The 26,441-nt window shown below is 45.3% G+C and overlaps 1 protein-coding gene and 1 pseudogene across 1 annotated transcript; both read left to right on the top strand.

The window, feature by feature from the left end:
* Window positions 1-7,135: 7,135 nt before the first annotated feature.
* On the top strand, window positions 7,136-16,475 carry LOC117099463 (annotated as a pseudogene).
* Window positions 16,180-25,984, top strand: LOC117098392 (nuclear pore-associated protein 1-like). Its single transcript, XM_033236893.1, has 3 exons — window positions 16,180-16,934; window positions 23,114-23,255; window positions 25,530-25,984. Exons 1-3 carry the CDS (start codon window positions 16,476-16,478, stop codon window positions 25,613-25,615), a joined length of 687 nt encoding a protein of 228 aa, XP_033092784.1. The 5' UTR covers window positions 16,180-16,475; the 3' UTR covers window positions 25,616-25,984.
* The last annotated feature ends 457 nt before the right edge of the window (window positions 25,985-26,441 follow it).

The following is a 26,441-nucleotide window of genomic DNA, read 5'->3' as shown; positions in this document are numbered from 1 at the left end:
TTATGCAATGGGGAGGATCCTGGCCTTTTCATCTCATGTGTGGGGGCCTGGTATTCGGTATTCAGTCTGTGATCCGCCTGTTGGCAAGATCCCCGGTTTTGTTTGTTTGTTTGTTTTTCTTCACTGAGGCTTTCTTTTTTTTTTTTTTTTTTTTTTTTTTGAGGCGGAGTCTCGCTCTGTCGCCCGGACTGGAGTGCAGTGGCCGGATCTCAGCTCACTGCAAGCTCCGCCTCCCGGGTTGACGCCATTCTCCTGCCTCAGCCTCCGGAGTAGCTGGGACTACAGGCGCCTGCCACCTCGCCCGGCTAGTTTTTGTATTTTTAGTAGAGACGGGGTTTCACCGTGTTAGCCAGGATGGTCTCGATCTCCTGACCTCGTGATCCGCCCGTCTCGGCCTCCCAAAGTGCTGGGATTACAGGCTTGAGCCACCGCGCCCGGCCTGAGGCTTTCTTTTATTTTTATTTATTTATTTTTTTTTTGAGGCGGAGTCTCGCTCTGTCGCCCGGGCTGGAGTGCAGTGGCCGGATCTCAGCTCACTGCAAGCTCCGCCTCCCGGGTTCACGCCATTCTCGTGCCTCAGCCTCCCGAGTAGCTGGGACTACAGGCGCCCGCCACCTCGCCCGGCTAGTTTTTGTATTTTTAGTAGAGACAGGGTTTCACTGTGTTAGCCAGGATGGTCTCGATCTCCTGACCTCGTGATCCGCCCGTCTCGGCCTCCCAAAGTGCTGGATTACAGGCTTGAGCCACCGCGCCCGGCCTGAGGCTTTCTTTTATTTTTATTTATTTATTTTTTTTTTGAGGCGGAGTCTCGCTCTGTCGCCCGGGCTGGAGTGCAGTGGCCGGATCTCAGCTCACTGCAAGCTCCGCCTCCCGGGTTCACGCCATTCTCGTGCCTCAGCCTCCCGAGTAGCTGGGACTACAGGCGCCCGCCACCTCGCCCGGCTAGTTTTTTGTATTTTTAGTAGAGACAGGGTTTCACTGTGTTAGCCAGGATGGTCTCGATCTCCTGACCTCGTGATCCGCCCGTCTCGGCCTCCCAAAGTGCTGGGATTACAGGCTTGAGCCACCGCGCCCGGCCACTGAGGCTTTCTTTTAATACATTCTGCTCTCCTCATCTTTCAATGTGTCTGTGTGCCTAATTTTTCCTGGTCATGAGACAAGTACCTGGGTTTTAGGTGAACTAAGGAGAAAAAATTCTATGTCTGAAGGACTGAATCCAAGAGAAGAAGAGGAGAAAGAAAGTTGGACGCTGAGGAATGCCACTAGGTCTGAAATCATTTGAAGTCAATGAAAATCAGACACCTGTAGATGTGATTTGGGTTTGTTGATAGGAGGAACAGTATTTGCCATCGTGTTTAGAGTATTGATATTTTGGGGAAAATTTCCCATTTGTGGCTTGATTGGTTAGCTCCCTCTGAAAAACATTTTGTTCATGAATTCTATTTAACTCAAATTTGTGAGCTTTGTAACAACTTGAGGAGGTTGATCTAGCATGTAGGATTTTTTTTTTTTTTTTTGATGAGTTCTTGATCTGTTGTCCAGGCTGGAGTTCAGTAGCATGACCACAGCTCACTGCAGTGTCAACCTCTCCAGATTCAGGTGATCCTCCCACCTCAGCTTCCCCAGTAGCTGGGATTACAGGTGTGTGCCACCATGCCCAGCTAATTTTTGTATCTTTTGTAGACATGTGGTATTGTCACGCTGCCCAGGCTGGTGTCAAACTCAAGAGAACTGCCCACTTTGGCCTCCCAAAGTGCTGGGATTACAGGCAGGAGACACCACACCCAGCCACAGGTAGGAAATTTTTTTACATTCTACAAAAGTCTCCAGATGATGTGTTTGTAAGCTGAAACATAAAATTCTCCCTTGTTTATTGTTGACCCAAAAAGTTGGCTGAACTCCTTACGAGTCACAAGCACACTGGACTTGATATATCAATTAACTATGAAACAAAGCACTGAACTGCTCTACTACCATTATGCTTCCAGTCTGAGGTTGTGAGGGGAGATAGTATTCACTCATTCTACAGATATTTATTTAGGATATACTACTGGTCAGACGAGTGGTGAGCACAATGTGGCTGGCAGACACAGACAATAAACACATGAGTAAAGAGTAATGAAGGCCACTAATTTTGGAATTAAATGGTTTTAGGTTCAAAACATGGTTCTGCTTCTTCACAGCCATGTAACTATGGGCAAGAAACATAAATTTGTAGAGCCTCCATTTCCTCACCTGCGAAAGGGGAATTAAAAATGCCTGGCTCTGTGGGTATTGTGAGGATTAAAGTGATAAGTTATGTAATTAACAAACACTTCCCAGCATAGAGATACTCTTCTTGTTCTTTTTTTTTCAAGACATGATCTTGCTCTGTTGCCCCTGCCTGGAGTGCAATGGCGTGATCACAGTTCACTGTAGCCTTGACCTCCCTGGCTCCAGCCATCCTCCCACCTCAGCCTCCTGAGTAGCTGGGATCACAGGTGTATGACACCATGCCTGTCTAATTTTTGTATTTTTGTATTTGTGTGTGTGTGTGTGTGTGTGTGTGTGTGTGTGTGTAGAGACAGGGCTTGCCACATTGCCCAGGCTGGTCTCGAACTCCTGGCTCAAGTGATCCACCCACCTTGGCTTCCCAAAGAGCTGGGATTACAGGACCGAGCCACTGCATCCAGCTCTTCTTCTTCTTTCTTTTTCCTCCTTCTTCCTCCTTCTCCTTCTTCTTCTTTTTTTTTTTTTCTGAAGCAGGGTCTCCCTCTGTCACCCAGGCTGGAGTGCAGTGGCACGATCTCAGCTCACTGCATCCTCCCACTCCCAGGTTCAAGCGATTCTCCTGCCTCAGCCTCCCAAGTAGCTGAGACCACAGGCATGCTGATTGGTTTCAGGAGGGGACTAATCAGAGGCTGAAGTGAAACCAATCAGATATTTGCATAGGATGTAACCTTGTAACTTCACTTCAGCCTCTGATTGGTTGCCTTCCACAACCAATCAGACTGGTTGCAGACCACTCCTTCATCTACATAGATTGTAAACCAAGTAACCAATAGGAAACCTCTAGAGAGTACTTAAACCCCAGAAAATTCTGCAATCAGTGCTCTTGAGCTGCTTGCTCAAGCCCACTCCCACTCTGTGGAGTGTACTTTGGTTTCAATAAATCCATGCTTTTGTTGCTTCATTCTTTCATTGCTTTGTTTGCTAGGGTTTCTGGGTAGGCGGAATGGCCCCAAAGATACCCCAATCCCCAGAATCTGTGAATACTGAACATTACATGGCAACAAGGAGTTTTCAGATGTAATCAGGGTACGGATTTCAAATAGGAAGATCACCCTGGGTCATCCTGGTTAGATTAATCCAATCTAATAAAACCAGCTTTTACAAGCATAGAACTTTCTGTGGCTAGGGACAGGGGAGATGAGGCAAGATGGGGAGGTGGTGTCAGAGATTCAAAACCTTGACTAACTGTTGCTGCTTTTGAAAATGAAGGGCTACCAAGCCAAAGAACACGGGCAGCGTTCAGTAGCCAAGAAGGATCCTGGCTATCAGCTAGCAATGAAATGAGGACCTTGATCCCACCACAGAAAGGAACTGAATTCCACTGACAACCTAAGTGAGCCTAGAGACAAATTCTCCCCTGGAACCTCTTGATAAGGAGCCACACTGGCTGTCATCTCAATTTTGTCCTCAGGAGACCCTAAGCAGAAAACCCAGCCAAGTCAACTGGACTTCTGACCTACCGAAGTGGGAGGCAATCAACAGGTGTTGTTTGCTGCTTCTAAGTGTGTGGTGATTTGTTCTGGCAGCAAAAGAAAATGAATACCGTAAGAGGTGAGATGCAGAAAGAAGAAACAGAGTGGGTCTTTGGATACCACCTGGAACCTAATACTATGTCTGACATCTGCATCCAGATTTCAAAACACGATCCCGGCTGTCCTTCTACATTACTGCCCTAGGAACAACAGAAAGTAGTCATGGGGAGAATCACCAATTCGGTTCTTCTAATGAGGAGCTTAGGAAGAGAGAAGTTTGTGGTTTGCTTGTAGTGGCTTTTCTAGTTAGTGGGGGGACAGAGATTAGGACTCCAAACTCATGACTCTCAGCCTGGGAACCTTCCAGGGACAACCCCAGGAGGGACGCATGAAACGTCAGCCCTCCTCACATTTTGCCTGTCTACTCACCTTTCTGCAGACGGCAAAGATGGTTCCAATGGAGGCTAGGCAGTCAATGTTGGGAGATCCATCCAGTGGGTCAGAGCAGACCACGTATTTCCTCTAAATCAGAGAGGGAAGCACCACCCAGTCAGCGCATCTTCCCATTAGCACAATTGCACTACGTCAGGGTTGTGTGCAGCAGAGAACACCACATGGAAAAAAGATAAGAGAATCACCATATCCTTATCAAAAAACACCATGACTTACAGAGGGCAGGGTGTGTCAGCTTACATAAAAATACTCTTTTGGGTTTTGTGTTGGACAACTTGCCTGTCCAATGTGAAGACGAGAAGATAAAGTGGGTGGGGTCTTGAAAGACCCACATCCCTACACCCAGCCACTCTGCTGTCACAGACAGCTCCAGCCATGGAGGGAAGTCCCTGGGTCCTTTGTACAGCCGCCTGTGTGCAAGGTCCTGAGAGAGCCCTTAGTGATGGGGACTGGAGTCCTTGGCTCATTAGACACTGGTAACAAAACTTCAAGTGAGATGAGGGTCATTTCTCCGTCCACCCAAATTAGTTTTCCCTGACTTTCCAATGAGTATTAGCCTAGCTTCATTTGAGCTTTGTTTCTATTTTTTTTTCCATGCTCAGTTAGAGGCAGACAAAAAAAGTTTGATAATCTATAAACTTAGAAATTCCCCAACATCTCTACAATAATTCAGTGAATCCCATAGTGATCCAATTTAGCCCATTCATGCATGCTTTCATTCAGCAGATACTTGTTGAGCTTCTAGCGTATGCTGGGAACCATTCAGGGCACTGGGATTTCAGGGGGGTGGCGATACTGGCAGCAAGGCTGGATTTCTTGGAACTGACATTCTAGTGTGAGAACAGGCAGCACACAGGTCAGCACACACACACAAGTAGGTTGCGGTGTGTGCCCTAAAGAAAACCTACACAGGCTGGAGGGGCTGGAGACCCATGAAGGGGGTCACATTTGATGACAGGCTTGACTAGAATTAAGGAATGAAGACACACAGAGAGACCCAGAGAACAGATTTTTTTTTTTTTTTTGACACAGAGTCTCATTCTGTTGCCCAAGATGGAGTGCAGGGGTGTAGTTACAGCTCACTGCAGCCTAGAACTTCTAGGCTCACGCAGTCCTCCCACCTCAGCCTCCTGAATAGCTGGGACTATAGGGGCACATCACCATGCCCAGCTACTTTTTCTATTTCTTTGTATTTTGATTTATGTTGCCCAGGCGGGTCTCAAATTCCTGAGCTCAAGTGATCCTCCTACTTCAGCCTCCCAAAGCACTGGGATTGCAGGCATTAGCCACCATGCTCATCTTAGAGAGGAGAGGTCCAGGCAGAGAGATCAGCGGGTGTGGAGTATTCAAGAGCTGCATGAAAACCTGTGTAGTTCAGACCAATGGTAGAAGACAATGGCAGATTAGACAGGAGAGAGAAACGAGGGTCATATCAACTGAAGTTGAAAGTTTAAAATAATAGGGGTGATGTGGCTTACATTATGTGAGACAAGTGTAAAAGTGTCTTGCACAGTACCTGGCATATAGCAGAGGTTAAATACATTTGGCTTTACTTTACCTTTTCCATTCTTCCAGCCAATCTACAAAGAAATAGCCTCTTGTCCGCAATTTCCAATGTGTAAAAGAAGGGCAAATAGCCCAATAGATGCTATTCCATTTGAGAGAGAGGCGGGTCAGTGCTTTGTTTCATAGTTTATTGAAATATCAGGGCCAGTGTGCTTGTGACTCCTGAGGAGTTCAGCCAACTTTTTGGGTCAGATAGAATAGCATCTATTCTATGTTACTGCATTGCTGCTGAACATTGGTTGAACCTTTTGACCACCAGCAAACCTCTCTCTATAAAAAGCTATTCGTGGACCCCTAGTGAATACGGTCCCACCCTAGCCATGCCCTGCACTAACCAACTTTACCATTGTGTTAGACAAGAGCACAGGATCCTCGTGATTTCCTTTCTAGACTGGTCTAACAGCTCATCAGGCATGAAGAAATCTCTGCTGGAAAATAACCCCCTTGCAAAGTGTGGGGTGAGGGTGGGGATGGAAACAAGAAGAGGAGGTGAGAGTACTAGGCTGTATTTTACAGCTCTTCCCAGGAACTCTGGTTTTTACTGGACTGCACAAATTCAAGCCCGAAAAGATGTGTCACTCTTCACTGACAGATAAGTGAACAGCCGTGAATAACCGCCCACTGAGGTGGTTCAGTACATCACTCTGAACTATTTCCTGAATGAATCACTGTCCTACTGTAGAGTCTTCTTTCATTAGACAGCTCAAGATTTCCAACTGGAAAAGTGGCAATCCATTGTTTCTAGAAAACCAATGTTGAGAAATAGAGGAAAATCCCAGAAATTAAAGAAAAGCAGATTGTTCCTGGCTCAGTAGCATCATCTAATGGCGAGCAGGGGCACTGCAGCCCCTGGACGCACCTTCTTGGCGACGATGATCACATCCTTTTTCTTTTGTATGAGATGGGGATCATGCGCTGAGCAGATGCCCCAAAGGTGTCTGCCATGCTGTATGCAGGAATGCTGAGGTTTCATGCAAAACTGTATGTTGGGATCACTTGACAGGGTGCATGGAAAGCAACCTAGCACAATTTTGCTAACAGAGAATGTGACCTCCGCTAGTATTCTAGAGTCACAGCCCACCCAGATCTTAGCCTTCGGGTGGAGGTCCCGCCCTATGAACTACCATCAGACTATCCTATTGTTCAGAGACTCCTTTCATCCTTACTACTTCATCTCAGGCTGGTGAGGGCCTCTACCAAGCAGAGCAAGCCCATAAATAGCTTTGTGCTCACGGATGCATCAGTGGCGCTGAAGTAACTGTGAAGTGGACACCACTCTCCCTCCCTCTGGGCTGCTCTGTGTGTCCACACTGTTGTGCGCCCTGAAAGAACTTTGAGATTTGCTGAAAGGTCACCAGCTGCAATTTCAGACCATGCGGGTAACTCAAATGTCTAACATTTAAATGTGGCTGAAAGGGGTCGACAGCTGGTCTGGATGCAAGCAGAAGTAGCAGGCCTTCCCTTGGATCTCTTTACAGGGCAGAGATAACTCCTTACAAATGGCACTAGTAATCCCTCTCCCTCCTGATGCCCACCTAACAGAAAAGTGCACCCTGCTCATAAGAAAACCCAAGGCCACATTTGTCTTATGTGACCCTGGTCTCTGGTTACAGCTGACTTGACACGAACTAAGACAATCCGATTTTTTCTTCTGGAACTTGCTGTGAGACACAGAGACACAGTGGATTGGATGACAATGCTGGGACGTGAAGGATATGTCCTTGAGGCTAGGAAGGCAGTGGGTGCTGGATTTCATAAGAGTCCCCTGAAATATTCCAACAAATTCCCTTTCTGCTTCAGCCAGAATGGATGGGTTTCTGTTACCTACAGCAAAGATGGCCTTGAGTACAACAGATATTACAGTGAACATTTTGCAAATGAAGAAAGGGAGACTCAGAGAGGTTAAAAATGTTGCCAAGCTTAGTCTACCCTAGTCAGGATAGCATAGGTTATGCTGCAGCAATAAATAAGCCTGAAACCCCAGTGACTTAATACAGCAAAGGTTTGTTTCTCCTTCCCATCCAGGCTGATAGCAACAAGGTAAATGGCTCAGGCCTCCAGGCTCCTGCCGAGTCTCGTGACTCTGTCTCTAAAATGCATGGCTTCAGAGGTGGCTCAGAAGGGAAGAGAGAGGATGAAGGATTGAGCATTGGGGGTCAACCTAGATGTAATTCTACCCCCACCCCATTTGACAAAACCCCTGGCCCTCACCTAAAAGCAAGAAAGGCTGGGAAATGTAGTCTTCCTACAGGCCCAGGAAGAGAAATGGGTGTGAGGAGGCTGATCTCCACCAGCTTCTCACACAGCTGGAATGGGCAGAGGCAGAGCCTGGCCTAAGGCCACCCTGACCCCGGCATAAGGCATCTCACCAGCACGGGTGCCAGCGGCCTTCTCTGCAGCTCACCAGGACTCCACTCTCCATTACCAGCATCTCTATCCACCTCACTCTAGCTGTGGCTGCCACAAGGAGTTCCTGCACCTCTAGCAGCACCTCCGCGCTTCAGGAACCAGGATGCATCTCTTTTTATTTTTCTTTTATTTTTAGTTTTTTAATGTTTGTGGGTACATAGTAGGTGCATATATTTATGGGGTACATGAGATGTTTTGATGCAGGCATGCAATGGATAATAATCACATCATGAAGAATGTGGTATCCATTCCCTCAAGCATTTATCCTTTCTGTTACAAAAATCCAAGTATACTTCTTAAGTTATTTTTAAATGTACAATTACTTTATTTTTGACTATAGTCACTCTACTGTGCTATCAAATAGTAGGTCTTATTAATTCTTTGTAATTTTTTTATACCCATTAACTATCCCCACCCACCCCTACCAATCCCCTTCCACTACCTTTCCCAGCCTCTGGCAACCATTCTTCTGCTGTCTGTGCCCATCAGCTCAATTGTTTTGATTTTCAGATCCCATGAATAAGTGAGAAATGCCACATTTATCTTTCTGTGCCTGGCTTGTTGCACTTAACATAATGACCTCCAGTTCCATCCATATTGTTGCAAATAACAGAATCTCATTCCTTTTTATGACTGAATAGTCCTCCATTGTGTATATAGACCACATTCTTTTTACCCCTTCATCTAGTGATGGACACTTAGGGTTCCTCCAAATCTTAGTTATTGTGAACAGTGCTGCAGTAAACAGGGGAGTGCAGACTTCTCTTCAATATACTGATTTCCTTTCTTTTATGTATATACCCAGCAGTGGGATCACTGATTTGTATGGTAGCTCTGTTTGTAGTTTTATGAGGAACCTCCTAACTGTTCTCCATAGTGGCTTTATTAATTTATATTTCCACCAACAGTGTATGACAGTTTACTCTTCTCTAGATTTATACTCGCATATACAGAAAATGCTGAAGATTCCACCGAAAAAAATCTGTTAACATAAATGAATTCAATAAAGTTGCAGGATACAAAGACAAAATACAGAAATTGGTAGCATTTGTATACACTAATAATGGACTATCTGAAAAGAAAATGTAGAAAATGATTCCATAGAAAATAGCCACAAAAATGAGATGCCTAAAAATACATTTAACCAGCAGCTGAAAGACCTCTGCTTTGAAAGGTATAAAACATTGATGAAAGAAATTAAGAGCACGCAACTAAATGGAAAGATGTCCTGTGTTCTTGCATTAGAAAAACTAGTATTTTTAAGACGCCAGTCTTACCCAAAGCTATCTATGGATTCAATGAAATCTCTATCAAAATACCAGTGACACTCTTAACAGAGATAGGAAAAACAATCCTAAAACTCATATGGAACCAAAAAAGACCCCAAATAGCCAAACCAATCTGGAGGAGAAAAAAAAGAAAGTAAGCTCCAAACATCATATTGCCTGACTTCAAAATACACAATAAACTACGAAGTTATAATAACCTAAACAGGATTACATTAGCATAAAGGCAAATAGACCAAAGGGACAGAACAGAAAGCCCAGAAATAACTCCATGCATCTACAGCCAACTGATTTTTGACAAAGTGCCAAGGCCAGAGCACACGTTGCAAACAGGACAGACTCTTCAACAAATGGTGCTTGGAAAATGGGATGTGCACACACAGAATGAAACTGGATTTCTATCCTCCACCAGAGAGAAAAATAAACTCAAATGGATTAAAGACATAAATATAAGACCCCAAAATATGAAGCCACTAGAGGAAAACAGCAGAAATGCTTTAAGACATTCGCCTGAGCAAGATTATTTTGAATACGACTCCAAAAGAGAATTGAAGCTGCTAAAGCCCTGCTTCCTACGGAGTCTCCTACCTACTTGAGGGATTCAAGAAGTCCTGAATTTATCCATGTTGCTATGAGGCCAGATGTCATTACAGAAACTGTAGTGGAGGCGTCAACTGAGGGATCTGAACCAATGGATACCTCTCCTATTCCTGCCTCACCAGATAACCACGAACCAATGAAAAGGAAAAAAATTGGCCGTAAACCAAAGACCCAACAATCACCAATTTCCAGCGGGTCTCCTGAGTCAGGTATAAAGAAAAACCGAGAGAAGGAAAAGGAAACATAATATATTTGTAGGAGTTTATTTTAGATATACTTAAAGATAAAAATACTTGTCCCCAGTATATTAAATGGATTCAGAGAGAAAAAGGCATCTTCAGGCTGGTGGATTCAAAGGCTGTCTCTAAGCTTTGGGGAAAGCATAAGAACAAACCAGACATGAACTATGAAACTAGGGAACAAGCTTTGAGATACTATTACCAAAGGGGTATTCTTGCAAAGCTACCAAAGGGGAATTCTTGCAAAGGTCGAAGGACAGAGGCTTGTATATCAGTTCAAGGATATGCCCAAAAACACAGTGGTCATAGATGATGACAGAAGTGAAACCTGTAATGAAGATTTAGCAGGAGCTACTGATGAAAAATCATTGGAATGAGTGTCACTGTCTGCAGAAAGTCTCCTGAAAGCAACATCCTCTGTTCATGGGGGAAAAATTCATCCCTTATAAACGCTTTAAAGAAAGCGTGGGTGCAGACATGTAGAAATGCTAGGTGCAGCTGATTAATGCCAATTGTAACTATTATTAAGCCTAGCTGACTTGAGGTGGAGAAGGCTACTCAGAGCAGAGAAGGGTGTAGCTAAAGTTGTGAATATCACTGCCCCTGGTCACGATGCTTCATGCAGCTTTCCAGCTACCACTGAATCTGTATCAGCAATAGCAGCTCCAAGGACAGTTCGTGTGGCAATGCAAGTACTGTTGTAATGACATCGCTGGGTCAGGACATTTCAACTGTAGCAGTTCAGTCAGTCAATGCAGGTGCATCATTAATAACCAGCACTAGTCCAACAACAGTGACCTCTCCAAAAGTAGTCATTCAGATAATCCCTACTATAATGCCAGCTTCTACTGAAAACCGAGACAAAATTACCATGCAGCCTGTCAAAATTATTACCATCCCAGCTACACAGCTTGCACAGTGTCGACTGTAGACAAAGTCAAATTTAACTGGATCAGGAAGCATTAACATTGTTGGAATGCCATTGGCTGTGAGAGCACTTACCCCTTTTTCAGTAGCCCATGGTACACCTGTAATGAGACTCTCAGTTCCTACTCAGCAGGCATCTGGCCAGACTCCTTCTCGAGTTATCAGTGCAGTCATAAAGGGGCCAGAGGTTAAACCAGAAGCAGTGGCAAGAACGCAAGAACATGATGTGAAAACTTTGCGGCTGAAAGAAGAAAAGTCGGCAGATGGAAATAAGGCAGTTACCCACACAGTGGTTGTAAGTATACCTTCAGCTTTTGTCCCTTCCTGTAACTATGAAAATGATGGACTAGTGACATGTGAAAAATAAAATAGCAGCTCCACCATGGGCTTCAGGTTGTTAGTGGTAGTAGTGACATAAACAATTGCAAGGGAAGTCATCAAGAAAAGTCAAAGAAGACTTTAAGACATTTTTAATACTTACAAGAAAACAATTGGCCAGGCACTGTGGCTCACAATCCCAGCACTTTGGGAGGCTGAGGAATTGGTTCACCTGAGGTCAGGAGTTCAAGATCAGCCTGGCCAACATGGTGAAACCCTGTCTCCATTAAAAATACAAAAGACAGCTGGGCATGGTGGCGGGCGCCTGTAATTCCAGCTACTTGGGAGGCTGAGACATGAGAATCACTTGAACCCAGGAGGAGGAGGTTGTAGTGAGCCAAAATCGTGCATCACACTCCAGGCTGGGCAACAGGAGTGAAACTCTGACTCAAAAAAAAAAAAAAAAAAAAAAAAAAAGAAAGAAAGAAAGAAAAAAGAGAAAAAGAAAATCATCAAACTTATTGGAAATAAATTACCTATCTCATGTTTCAGTGGGAAGTGAACTACAATATTGAAATGCTGAAAGAAAACTGCCTCTTATGGTAGGAAACAACTGAACCATCAATCAAAAGGGGATAGGAAGTATCAATATTGTGAAAATAGCCATACTGCCCAAGGTAATTTATAGATTTAATGCTATCCCCATTAAGCTACCAATGCCTTTCTTCACAGAATTGGAAAAAACTGCTTTAAAGTTCATATGGAACCAAAAAAGATCCCGCATTGTCAAGACAATCCTAAGCCAAAAGAACAAAGCTGGAGGCATCACGCTACCTGACTTCAAACTATACTACAAGGCTACAGTAACCAGAACAGCATGGTACTGGTACCAAAACAGAGATATAGACCAATGGAACAGAACAGACCCCTCAGAAATAATACCACACATCTCCAGCCATCTGATCTTTGACAAACCTGAGAAAAACAAGAAACAGTCTGGGTACAGGTTTTTTATGCTTACGGAGGCTGCAGGCCAGAAAGGACTCAAGGGAGTCCATGCACAGGGCATCATGTACCTCCCAGCCTTGGCCTTCTCTCTCCAGCCTTTCCACTGCATTTTCCTTTTCTGCAACACCCTGCAGCATTCCAGGAAGAAGGTGTAAGAGGTGAGGATTCCTCCTGATGCCGGTATTTGGTCTATGCTATGCTTAGACCTGTGTGAGTCCAAGCTTTGTTTTTAAGGGCAGAGCCCTGAGTAGAACATGATGCAATTCTGCAATTGGCACATTTACAATGAGGGACCATTGTATCTGTGGCTGTGATTTCAGTGGAACCCTTATTTTGCTATTGCTGGGGCAGTTTGCCATTGCTGGAAAGCAAAGGGTACACACAGGGTCACCAGCCAGCCTAGACCACAGCTGAAAGCCACCAAAGCCACTGTGTCAGCCATAGGCCAAGGACTGATGCAAAACCCTTCCTCCTCCAGACCTTGATGGGAGAGAGCGTAGAAGCCAACACATGCTGGAGAGACAGGGGCCAGCATCCAAGGTCCATCTGCAAGCTTAGAGCCGGGGCAAAGGTGGGAATCTGCTGTAGCTGGGAGGGAGAGGAGAGTCAGGACCTCACCTTTAGAGAAAGTTCCTCAGCAGCCCACACTTGAGAGAGTCCATAAGGCTGCTTTTCTTGGAACCTGAGTGGCCAAAAAGCCTGAGCTTGATTCTTGGGTGCAGGTTCTGCATGGGTCAGGGCTGTTAGATGAAGAGTGCTCAATGCGTATCCTGAGCATGAATGAGAAAAAGTCAGTTAGTGACCTCCCCCCCACAAAAAAAGATTCAAATGACGATTCTCAGGGTTCGTAACCCCTGGTCTGCAATTATTACTCATGTTGTAGATATGTTTATTTTTATCTCTAATACATTGTTTTAAAAATTCAGATAAAATTGACATAACAAGAAGTCCAAGCCAGAGCAATCAAGCAAGAGAAAGAAACAATAGGCATCCAAATAAGAAAAGAAGTCAAACTATATGATTCTACACCTAGAAAATCCTAAGGACTCCACCAAAAGAATCCTGGAACTAATAAATGCTTTCAATATAGTTTAAGGATATAATGCAAATGTACAAAATAAGTAGCATTTCTATACAACAATAACAATCAAGCTGAAAACCCAATAAAGCAAGCAATCCCATTTACAATAGTCAAAAACAAATAAATAAATAAATAAATATGTAAGAATACATCTAACCAAGGAAGTAAAAGATCTCTACAAGAACTACAAAACACTGCTGAAAGAAATCAGAGATGACACAAACAAATGGAAAAACATTCCATGCTCATTAATTTGAAGAATCAATATTGATAAAATGGTCATACTGCCCAAAGCAATCTATGGATTCAATACGATTCCTATCAAGCTACCAACATCATTTTTCACAGAACTAGAAAAAACTATTCTAAAATTTATGTGGAACTAATAAAGGGTCTGAATAGCTAAAGCAATCCTGAGCAAAAAGAACAAAGCCAGAGGCATCATGCTACCAGACTTCAAATTATACTATAAGGCTACGGTAACCAAAACAGCATGGTACTGGTACAAAAACAAACATGCAGACCAATGGAACAGAATAGAGAACCCAAGAATAAAGCCAAACACCTACAGCCATATAATCTTCAACAAAGTTGACAAAAATAAACAAAGAGGAAAGGACTCCCTAGTCAATAAATGTTCCTGAGATATCTGGCTAGCCATATGCTGAAGACTGAAACTGGACCCCTACCTTTCACCATATACAAAAAGTAACCATGATGGATTAAAGATTCAAATGTAAGACCTCAGAATATAAGAACCCTAGAAGAAAACCTAGAAAACAGCATTCTGCACATCAACATTGGCAAAGAATTTATGACTATATCCTCAAAAGCAATTGCAACAAATACAAAAATTGACAAGTGGGACTTAATTAAATGAAAGAGCTTCTGCACAGTAAAGGAACTATCAACAGAGTAAGCAGACAGCCTACAGAAGGGGAGAAAATATTTGCAAACTAAGCATCTGACAAAGCCCTAATATCCAGAATCTATAAGGAACGTAAACAATTGAACAAGACAAAATTAAAAACCAAATAGCCTCATCAAGAAATGTGCAAAAGACATTAACAGACACTTCTCAAAAAAAGACATACAAGTGGCCAGAAAAAAGGAAAAAATTACTAACCACCAGAGTAATGTAACATTACTAATCATTAGAGAAATGCAATATTTCACACCTTTTCACTTTCAGAACCCAGTAGGGCTATTGAAGCTTTACAGCTCATGGGGCCTCTCTATGGCTGGAAACTCTTAGAGTTTTAACTCTCAGCCTTGTTCACACTGGGCCTCCAGCAATTTGTCAGTTGCACTTTGCTTTCCCCACCCAGTTGCTTGTTCCTGTGGAGGTCTCTACCTGTGGGTTTCTGAGGCTGTAAGTTGTGGCTTTTGGTATTATTCTGTCTCTCCAGTTATGGGGTCATGGTTTGCTCCATGACTTCACTTGCCTGATGGGTAAGAAGAATCGTTGATTTTTCATGCATGTTCTCCTTGTCCAGACACCCAAGAGTATGTCCTTCTCTTGGGCATAAGATCAGAAATTATATTTAGGTGTTAATGTGTGGTGAAGAGTGGATCCAGCTGGCATGCTCGCAATGACCAAACTTTGTTGATCATATTTTAATCCAATACATCGCTCCACTATTAACTTGCAAATAAATGACATATTTGCTTTCAAGACATATTTCAGGAAGGCCAAAGAAACTGGCTTCTTACCAATATGGAATAATTCCCCTGGTGAATTTCTTTCAGGATAGACCAAAGCTGATCTAGAACATAATCTTTACATACTTGGATCCTTCCCACTAGATAAGAAAAAACATCTGGGCTGAACGCCCCATTAGAAGAGCAACGTGGGATGGTGCTGTGCTGACAATGGGTAGTCCCTGCCCTATATCTTTGTAGAGGACCGGAGCCCAGAGTGGGCCATGGTCAACTTACGTGTTGAAGTGAAGGCCTCCTTCTAGGTGTGCATGTGGTTATTACAGATAGTACACGGTGCTAAGTACCCCAGGACTACAGGAAAAAATAAGAATACGTGCTGTATCCATGATCAGGAGGCACACAGGCCACAGTGCCAGCTGTGGAATCGCACAGCCCGGGTTCAAAGCCCAGCTGGGCCATGACCACCTGAAGGACCTGTGGGAAGGTCTTAGGTAAATTTGTGAAAAGAAGTGGAGACCCTGCCTGCCAGGAAGGGATGTGGTAAGGGGCAGCATCCAGTCAGTTCAGGGCACCGCATCCTCTCCCTGGAAGCCTGCATAGCGGGACTGGTGGCCCTAGCGGCCAGGGCCGCCATGGAGAAGACAGGCCTGGCTTCAGGCGGCACAGAGGCACTGGAACAGCCCTGGGGGAACTTGGGAGGATGCGGGTGGCCCCGTGCTGGGCTTCCAGCAGATTCTGGCCCTGTAACCCAGGGGACAGGGCCGGGCAATACAGGGCCACTGGGTGCCAAGACAGTGCCCAGGCCAAGCGCCAGGCGGAAAGGGCTCTGATATGTCAGCCCTGCATCCCCCACAGCCTCACAGAGGGGCCCATCAGGGGCCACATACCTGCCCCCAGGAGCAGGATGTCCCCAGGTGTGAGAGAGTCCTGCTGGGTTCTGCAGAGGCGGGAGTGGTGGGGGTGGGGCTCTCCCTTTTGCCCTTTGACCCCTCTGGTGGGCGCCCTAGGACTGGGGTGCTCCCGCGCGCTTCTGCGCGCCCTGGTTCTGTCACCAGCCCCATTGGGACGTCACAAGCGCTCAGCTGCCCAGTGCGCGCCTGGCGAAAGAGAAGTGGGCGACTACGGAGCAGCGTCTCCATTACTGACCGTTTTCTCGCCATTGTTCCCGCACAACTTGCTCTAAATGGGCAATTTATTAAGTATATTTCGTCCCGGGTCCCGCCGCAGACCCCTGCCGGGCCGTCGCTCACAAGCTCCCATAGCCCGTGAGTCCTCTCAGCCTGGCCCGGCTTACCCTGCGGCGCCCACGCCTACCCCGGGCCCTTTCCGATTCCTCTTCAACCCTCAGCAGAGCCGTGGGCCTTCTCCAGTCAGCTTCTACAGCGCCCCTAGGGAACCGTGTCCTCTCCCGCCAGACACGGACGTCCCCCTGGGGATCCTGCCTGCTGTGGGCGGCCGGCTCCCCTCAAGGAAGAAACCTGTGCTGTCTGCTCGCAACTCCATGATGTTGGGACACCCCAGCTCGGTGAGGATACCTCCTCCCAGCAGCCAGTTCCCTCTCCAACTGCCTTCGCCACTTGAGCAGGTGACCGGGGCTAGGAAGCTGATTCCGATCCCAGCCAGGCTGCCGAATAAGACCAAGGTGAGGACCCAAGGAAAGCCCAGAGCAGTGATAGAGGAGGAGGGTCAGGTAGAGACCCCGGAGCAGGAGGACAAGAAAAGCCCCCTCCTGTCCGCAGGACATCCACATCCAGAACCCTGGAGACCCAGGGAGACCTCAGTTCCTTCAGGTGCAGTCCGGGGCCCCTTCAGGGAAATGTTCATCCCAACTGTTTGACAGAAAATAATTTGATTGACAAGACCCAAGTGTCTCCAGTGAGTTCCTGCTGGGAGGGCCATGTTGTCCCCGGCTCACGCAGCCCTGCTGGAGGGGTCCTTCCCCTTAAGAAGCCTGACCCGGCCGGGCGCGGTTGCTCACGCCTGTAATCCCAGCACTCTAGGAGGCTGAGGCGGGAGGATCACAAGGTCAGGAGATCGAGACCATCCTGGCTAACACGGTGAAACCACGTCTCCACTAAAAATACAAAAAATTAGCTGGGCGTGGTGGCGGGCGCCTGTAGTCCCAGCTACTCAGGAGGCTGAGGCAGGAGAATGGGGTGAACCCGGGAGGCGGAGCTTGCAGTGAGCCGAGATTGTGCCACTGCACTCCAGCCTGGGTGACAGGACGAGACTCTGTCTCAAAAAAAAGAAGAAGCCTGACCCATCTCCAAGAGTGCTCCTTGATCCTGCCCAGGGCTGCTCCCTGCTGCCAGAGAAGGTGGCCCAGGAAGCGCAGGACAAAGACCACCTGCTCAGCTCCCCAGGCTTGCTGATGTTGGGGAAGAGCCTTCAGCTCTTGCATCAAGGAGATCTTCTCCACCCAGAGCTGCCAGCCACAGGTCCCGCAAAAGAAAATTGTCAGTTACTACTTCTGCAGCTGGCCTCTGCCCTGCAATGAATGGATATGGGATAGAGCTGAGTCGCAGTTAGACCTTCCAGGAACAACATTTACAGTTGTATTTGATGAGCTCTGAGCAGAAGTTCCTATTCTGGGGTGTGGGACTTCTCTAGGGGATTCTTGGGTAGATTTCAGGGCATCTGTAAACCCTCTAAACATGTAATGTGTATGCTTATATGCATTTTTCTGGGAAGTGTGTTGATAAATTTCATTAGATTCCTTATGGGGTCTATGACCCCAAATCAGCTGGTGCTGAAGCTAAAAGTCAGACGCAGCCTGTGGCAAATAAGACACACAGCTGGCTCATGGTGAATGCTGAGTGTGAGGCCAAAGGGGAAGGACAGTAAGAATTACCAGTCACATGATTTTGGCCTTCTCCCTTCAAACCTACCACAGCCTGGAGGCTCACTCAAGGGAAATAGAGCTGGTTTCTCTTCCCCTGCCCACCACACAGACATGCCAAGGAGCAGCAGCACAGTAGCCAAACAGCAGGTGTGACAGGAGAGAGCTCCTCCTGCTCCCTGACTGGATGCACAGCTGATGGACAAAGGAGAATTCCCTTGCCCTGAGGGCTCTTCTGGTTGCCCGGGTACATGAAGATTTCTCTATAGACCAAGATGTGGTGCATATCCACCACGATGGAGCTCACACACCTGACCCCATAGGGAGCTGCTGTCCTAGAAGGCAGAAAGAGAAGAGACAAAACTCAGTGGCCTTCGTGATTAGTCAGTACCTGCTCTGGGATCACACATCCAGTTGGGGTGACCTCTACATTCCTGACCCCCTATCCTCCACCCACTAGTGTAGAAATTGAAACAATTATACAATTGTGCATTTCATTCATTATGAGCCCCTTAAATGTCAACATGTGATTGGACGTATTAAATGTAGGACTACTTAAAGTAAGAGACAATATCCTGTAGCAATCTTAAGAGAGCAGCTAAACAAATAAAGAGAAAGAAAGAAAGAAAAGAAGGAGAGAAAGGAAAGGAAAGGAAGGAAGGAAAGAAAGAAAGAAGGAAGGAAGGAAGGAGAGAAAGGAAAGAGAAAGAGAGAAGGAAAGGAAAGGAAAGGAAAGGAAGAGAGAGAGAAAGAAAAAGAAAGGAAGGAAGGAAGGAAGGAAGGAAAGAAAGAGGAAGTCTACATGAACAACAGTTTTTTGGTAGCTCCTTGAAGCTCCTGCTTGAATCACTGTGGTTCACAATCGTTTTAGCTTTCTGAGAAGCAGACTTCCTTAAATAATGACTACTCTGCTCTTACTGCATGCAGTGTTTATCTGTGGCAAAATCTTAAACACCTTTAGCAAAGACGGGTGGATCACGAGGTCAGGAGATCGAGACCATCCTGGCTAACACGGTGAAACCCCGTTTCTACTGAAAAAATACAAAACAACTAGCCGGGCGATGTGGCGGGCGCCTGTAGTCCCAGTTACTCAGGAGGCTGAGGCAGGAGAATGGCGTAAACCCGGGAGGCGGAGCTTGCAGTGAGCTGAGATCCGGCCACTGCACTCCAGCCCCGGCAACAGAGAGAGACTCTGTCTCAAAAAAAAAAAAAGAAAAGAAAAGAAATAAAACAACTTATTTGTAAACCTCGATTCCACTACTCACACATGTAATGAAAAGGATGTTTGACCAGAGAGAAATAAGTCAAAGGTCATGATGTTCCTCAGAGTAGACATAAGAGGTAAGGCATGACAATATGATTACATTGCTCCCTGAGGCAGGTTTGGTTTTCCTCATTCAGTGATCCATCTATGATTTCTTTCTCTAATCTAATAATTCTCTGACAGCGCACAAGGAGACAGCAAATTCCTTAGGGCAGCCATCAAGTGTTTTGTGTTCCAAAAATGCTTGGGGTTAATGAGTAATGACAAGCAAAGCAAGCTTCAAAACTAATACTTTGGTAAAATAACATGTCCAGACTTTAAAGACCTGAACACAAGCTAGAGTGAGTCATGGATCAAGAACTGAGTAAATGCCAATAAGATCAAATGTGAACTGATGTCTTCTCAAGGTGTTTTGGTTAGAAACTGTGTGTGTGTGTGTGTGTGTGTGTGTGTGTGTGACCAACAAACCATTAAAGTAAGTTAAGATGGAAACCAAGCCTGAGAAATCTCTGAACAAAGCCAATGAGGCCTCATAAGGGACCTCAACCTTCCTTGATTTGCAGTGAGGTTTCACATAAGTGAAACCTAACTTGAAGTATTTCTTGTAAATGCTTACACAGTTCTATAGTATTTGGGCCCTGTAGGCTTATCACACACTGAATTATTCTTTTTTTGTTGTAATGTCTTGCCACTCCAACTAGACTGCAGCTTCCTGGAGATGGGACCATGTTCCTTATTTGCCAGTCACAGGTGTTGAGTAACTATCCTGCCTTTCCTCCTGTTATAACGGAAGTGGTGTCCAACTCCTACCTAAAGCCCATCCTCTTCTTGTCTTCTGATTCCTCCCCCTTCTGCTTCTCACAGACTCAGTGATATCCATCTTCCCCCATCTCTTCTTTTCACGTACTTCAGCTTCTCTTTCAGCCTCAGCCCATCAGCCCAACGATCTCCCATTTGATTAGAAATTCATCCAAAGGCCCCATATCAGATTCTAGTTCCATCCTGGGATTCCCCACTGCCACATTTCATAGAGGTGTGGAGGTGTGCACATCACCACCTCCACATCACCACCTCCCCCCAATTCTTCTGCCCACTGCTCCTCGACTTCCATCCCATCACTCCAGTGGAACACACTTCCCCCAAGGTCACCAATCACCACCATAGCCTATGGACACTACACTTAACTTCTAAGCAGCACTATCTACTATTGACTATGAGCTCCTTCTTGAAACACCATCTCTGGTTCCTGGAGAAGGGGTGAGCTGAACTGGCAAGGAGTATCCCAATCTTGTCATGGGCATCTGGAACCCTGACAGGAGGAGGTCCCTCAACCACCGTGGACACTTGCGTTGGCAGGGAAAGCTGCTTAGAGAAGGGGTAGGGGCAGAACTCCAGCCAGTGTGGAGCCCAGAGAGTGTGTTGCAGGAGCTTCTCTAGTGGAGCATGGCCAGGGACACCCACCCCCCTAAAGTTCAACTTGCTCCTATAGAGTCTGAAGGCCTAGGAGAACTGTGGGATCTGAACTCTGCAGGATGGTCCATGAGACAGGGCTGGTCCGCCCAGAGCATCTCTCAGTCTCCTGGCCTCTCCCAGGGCCCCAGTCTGGCCACGCCTTCTTGTAGTGCAGCCTTGGGTGCCCACAGAGGGTACCTCCTAGGGCTGCACATCATAGCTCCTGTGCTGGCAGACCATACCTGACCAGCAAAGAGCTCCAGCAGAGTAGCCCCACGGACATACACCAGCCTGCCTATGCCCTCCCATGATTGCAGCCTCCCCCGTGCTGCTTTGCCTGCACACACTTGCCCACAGCCAGCACCCCCCAGGGCTTTGCCAGAGCATGTGTGTATGGGTAGACCTTGCCCCCACTAATGCCCCACCTCTGCACCAAGCTACCACCAGCCTGAAACTAGGCATGGAGAATAATGGACACACGTCCACCCTGAGTGGTCACTGCCACCCACAGGAACACACACAGAGGACACACACACTCTTGCACCCACCAGCACCCCATCCACATGCTAATACCATCACTAGTGCAAACACATATAAGACACCAGCTGGGGTGCCCTTCCTCCTGACACCATGCTGCCTCTGCCACTGCTGTGAACACCTGCACAGAGGCTGGCAACCCAGCACCCACTAGCACCCCACCACAATGGACAAGCATGCACCCCTCCACAGTGCCACTGCCACTGCTGCTGGCACATGCAAACAAGGACAGATTCCACTGCCACCACCCTATGAAGCGCTTTGGCTGGCACCACCCATACTACTGTTGTGACCAGTTATCTGGGAGAACCTCTGTACCCCCCGCCCAGTGGATTCCTAACCTCAAGGAGATTGGGAACAAAATCGGCCCAGTAGAAGTCCAGAATTAGAGCACACTGTCCAGAAGTTGGGAGCTGAGCTTTGACCCCCCTACAATCTTCCAGAAACAAAGCCAGTCCACTGAACTCACCTTGTACCACAATCAAACCCCCAAGGTTATCAAATAGGATAAAAGAAAAAAAAAAAAAAACTCATCCAAAGGACAGAACTTCAAAGACGGAAAGAACATCAGCCCACACAGATGAGAAAGAATGAATGCAAGAACACTGACAACTCAGAAAGCCTGTGTGCCTTCTTTCTGCATCACCTCTCCAGCAAGGGTTCTGAACTGGGCTGAGATGACTGAAATGACAGAAATAGAATTCAGAATGCAAACAGGAATGAAGATATCAAGATTAAGGAGAATGCTGAAACCCAATCCAAGGATGCTAAGAATCACAATAAAACAATACAGGAGCTGAAAGACCAAATAGCCAATATGAAAAAGAATGTAATCAACCTGATAGAGCTGAAAAACACACTACAGGAATTTCATAATGCAATCGCAAGTATTAATAGCACAATAGATGAAGATGAGGAAAGAATCCTAGAGCTTGAAGACTGGCTTTCTGAAATAAGACAGACAAGAATAAAGAAAAAAGAATAAAAAGGAATAAAAAAAAAAACCTCTGAGAAATATGGGATTATGTAAAAAGACCCAATCTATGACTCATTGGTGTCTCTGAAAGAGATGGAGAGAATGGAAACAACTTGGAAAACATACTTCAGGTTATCACCCATGAGAACTTCGCCAACTCAGCTAGAGAGGCCAACAGAAAATTCGGGAAATGCAGAGAACCCTCGTAAGATACTTCACAAGAAGATCATACACAAGACACATAATCATCAGATTCTCCAAGCTTGAAATGAAAGAAAAACGTTAAAAGCAGCTAGAGAGAAGGGTCAGGTCACCTACAAAGGAAAGCCCATTAAACTAACAGTGGACCTCTCAGCAGAGGTCCATTCCCCATGAGTCATAGGGAATGATCAACATTCTTAAAAGAAACTCCAGCCAAGACTTTCATATCTAGCCAGACTAAGCTTCATCGGCAAAGGAGAATAAGATCTTTTGCAGAAAAGCAAATACTGAGGGAATTCATTACCACTAGACCTGTCATCTCTAGGAACTCTGATTTTATAGATCACATCTGGCCTTGCACCAGATGGAATTTGTGAAAAATGTAAGGAGCTATTACTGCTAATTAGGCAAGCCTCATGCTCTGATTGTCAAAAACGAAAATGAGAACACAAAATACCAAACCCCTGAAGCAGTGTTTTCTCACTCATTTCCTCCCTCCATCCCCCTTCCAGCAGATTCCTGAGAACAACCTAATACATATTCCTCTTCCAGATACAGAATTGCGTGTTCTTCATCTGGGCTTTTGGCCTGCCCACACCCAGCAGGCGCACAGCCTGTAAAGCAGGAAAAGGAACCAAGCTGAAGGAGGCAGAAACTCCGCAGCCAGCAAGGAGGAGGCACTATCTCCCTGCAGGTTAGGAAGCCCTACGCCATGCAACCCAGTGTGTGGGAGGTGAGGGTTCTGGCCCACTTGATTGTTTCCAAGCAGGGTCATGTTGTGGTTAAGGGTGTGGGTTGGCAGCCAGAATGCTTGGGTTTGAATCCTGGCTCAGCCACTTACCTTGGATAAGTAATTGAACCCCTCTGTGCCTCATCTTCCCCATCTGTACCTGCCTCCAAGAGTTGTTATGAGAATAAAGGAGTTAATACGTGTAAAACACTTAAAACAGGGCTTACCACCTATTACTCACCCAGCAAATGTTAACTGTTATTATCTCCAACTCATAATTATAGTGAACATCATTATATTATATTATCCTCTAGTTGCATCCCTTGAAACCATAACTACAGGCAAGAAATTACCAAGTCTTCTGGTATTTTAGTTACTTAGCACTTTATTGGATCCAAGATGAAACATCTTGGACTGAATTAACAGTGAAGACTAAGGTGAGGATCCACAATTCTATTTTACCAGAAATCCTACTTCTAGGAATACCTTCTAAGGCAATTTTCAGATCAGCAAAGACAAGGCACAAAGGGGCTCACTGCAACATTTTTTTATGGAGTGAAAAGCTGGACACAGGCTAAGTGTGGAACAACCTGAGAATGATTAAATACATTATGGTACAGCAATGTGCTTTTGAAGAATTTTTAATAATTAGGAAATACTCATGAAGTAGATTGGATTACATTTGATAACTATGTAAGCACATTTGCAAGAAAACAAAACCTAGAGAGATGTATGATGATGTTCACAGTGGGGTTCCTGAGAGTGAAGACACTTACACATGGTTTTTGTTTACATTTTATTTTTTTTGGTGCCTTCCACGTGTTACACATGAACACACACAATTTTTATATTTGGAGAAAACATTAAGTCATGAAACCAAAACATTTAAATACAGAAAGAATCTTTCAGAAGACACACAGTGAACTACCAGGAACTAGAGATAGAACTTACATTCCTAAATTCCTAGTTTTTAAGCCCAGAATGACTCCACATAACAGAGGGAGGGGTTGCTACTCTTCAACTTAGCTTTGCTCTGGAAAGAAAAGCTGTGAGAAATCTCTCACTTAAGGATGGATAGATAGATAGATAGATAGATAGATAGGAGGGAGGGAGGGATGAAGGGATATAAGAATGGATGGATGGATGGATGGATGGATGGATGGACGGATGGATGAATGGACAGATAACTATAGATGGGCATAACTTGGGGGAGGAGAGCAAGAGCCTCTGAAGGTGCAGGATACAATTTGGCCTTGACTAATCACAGCCATTCATTTTCACAACACTGGGGCTCCTTGGCCCACATATGCTTATTAAGAGAGTGTTCTGAGAAAGCCACAGTTTTAGCAGACAAAGCCCAGGAAGGCTTCACCAGAGAGTTCTCCACCACAGCAATGCTCTGCTCATTCCTCTCATTAATTTAATAAACAAGGGAATTTTGCAAGAGTTTTAATGGAATATAACTACAGCCCTGATTTGGCTCCTTCTGGCTTCTTCTTGTTTTCTAATATTAAAAAACCTTTAAAGGGCATCCATTTTTCTTGAGCAATTAACATAAAAAAGACTGCCTTGGCAGGGTTAAATTCCCAGGACCTTGGGTTTAGGGTTGGACTAAATGGCTGGTACAAACCCTTACAAAAGTGTCTTGAGCTCAATGGAGCTTATGTTAAGAAATAAATTTTATATTTTTTGTGTTTATCTTTTAATTTCATTTTTTTCATGAGCTTTTTGAAGTTCTCTTGCGTAATTAATTATTCCTTCGAAAAGCAAATGCAACTGAGTGAGTGAACCTATAGGTTGGAGCTTAAACAAATGACTTAAGAGCAATTCTGGCCTGAACTCTGAGTTTTGCAAGTGTTATTCCTAACTTTTGTTATAAACAATTTCTCCTGGAACAACTTAAATGTAAAGGAAAGTATTATCTTTAGAAGGTAAATTTTAGCTATAAAAGATACTGATTGCTTATGAAGAAAGGCAGAGTCTGCCATTCTCATACTGACCAGAGCTATGAACAGTGGCTCCAGCCTCTTTCGACAAGGCCCCCTGAAGCCACCACCCAAACAGGATCCCATGGAGACAACATTCTCCCTATGATCCACCTGGGCTTTCTTCACTCACCTCAGGGAATTTCTTTTTCTGCACATATTAAGTGGCGGCCCTGTCAAAATACTTAGCATTGCCCTCATTCAGGCTGTAAATCTTTCCTTTCTTACTAATGTTGACATCTTTTTCCACCAGTACAAATTCACCAAGAGCCTAGAGAGATGAAGAGAGATGCCAGGAAGAAGAGAGACGCCAGGAAACAGAAGCCCACAGAATCATGAGAAGATGGGGGCCTGCTGGCAGAGCTGGGGCTTGGCTTTGGTCACTCTGGAGCTACCCTGTGGTGTTTTTCTGAGTGGTGGAAAGAACAGAGATAATATGGAGCCCACAAAGGAAGCTCAAGCAGTAACATAGCAAGAGGGAAAACAACTCAAAGGGAAGAGGCCCATGGTCTTCTTTCTTTGTGACTTCTACTGTCAGGGAGGCTCCTTATTTATAAAGAACATGACTGTGTTTATCTCCCAAGTTCTCACCCCAAGATTAATGTGTTCAGAAAGACTTGAGCCATCAACAGTTAGAGGAGAAGTTGCACTGATGCGTGAGGGATGCATTTTGACAATTTGTGATCCAGTTATTTTGTTTATGTTAATGACTCAATCTCAGAAACCATTAAAAGTTTCTGGTATCCCAACTAATCTTATCTGGGGAAAAGAATTTCTTTCAACTGGAAACTGTGTTCACCTGGCATAAGGAAAAAGTTGGTAAAATCTAAAGGAATCCTCAGACTTATTAATAAAATTGTGCCCAGTCCCTCTCCCCTTATAGCCACCGTGGTCAATAGCTGCAGGGCATCCCTCAGACACCCCTTTATCTAGTTCTGGTGATATCAGTCACTAAAAATGTGATCAGCTCTCAGCAGACACCACCTTAAATGCTGACGTCTCTCTAAGTCACTAGAGGGAAAGTCAGGGCCTGGAAACCAGATTCATTTTGATTAATGTTCAAAATTTTGAGAAAGTGAGAAACTCCAAAGTGACAGCTCACAGCTAACAGCTAGCCCAGAGGTTCCCAAGGAACATCAGAGATATTCCCAGAATATAAAGAGGG

Source organism: Trachypithecus francoisi, unplaced genomic scaffold, assembly GCF_009764315.1.
Source record: "Trachypithecus francoisi isolate TF-2019V2 unplaced genomic scaffold, Tfra_2.0 Lachesis_group16, whole genome shotgun sequence".
Taxonomy (NCBI): Eukaryota; Metazoa; Chordata; class Mammalia; order Primates; family Cercopithecidae; genus Trachypithecus; species Trachypithecus francoisi.
The sequence above is the reverse complement of the archived record's forward strand: the minus strand, read 5'-3'. Positions and strand labels throughout refer to the sequence as shown.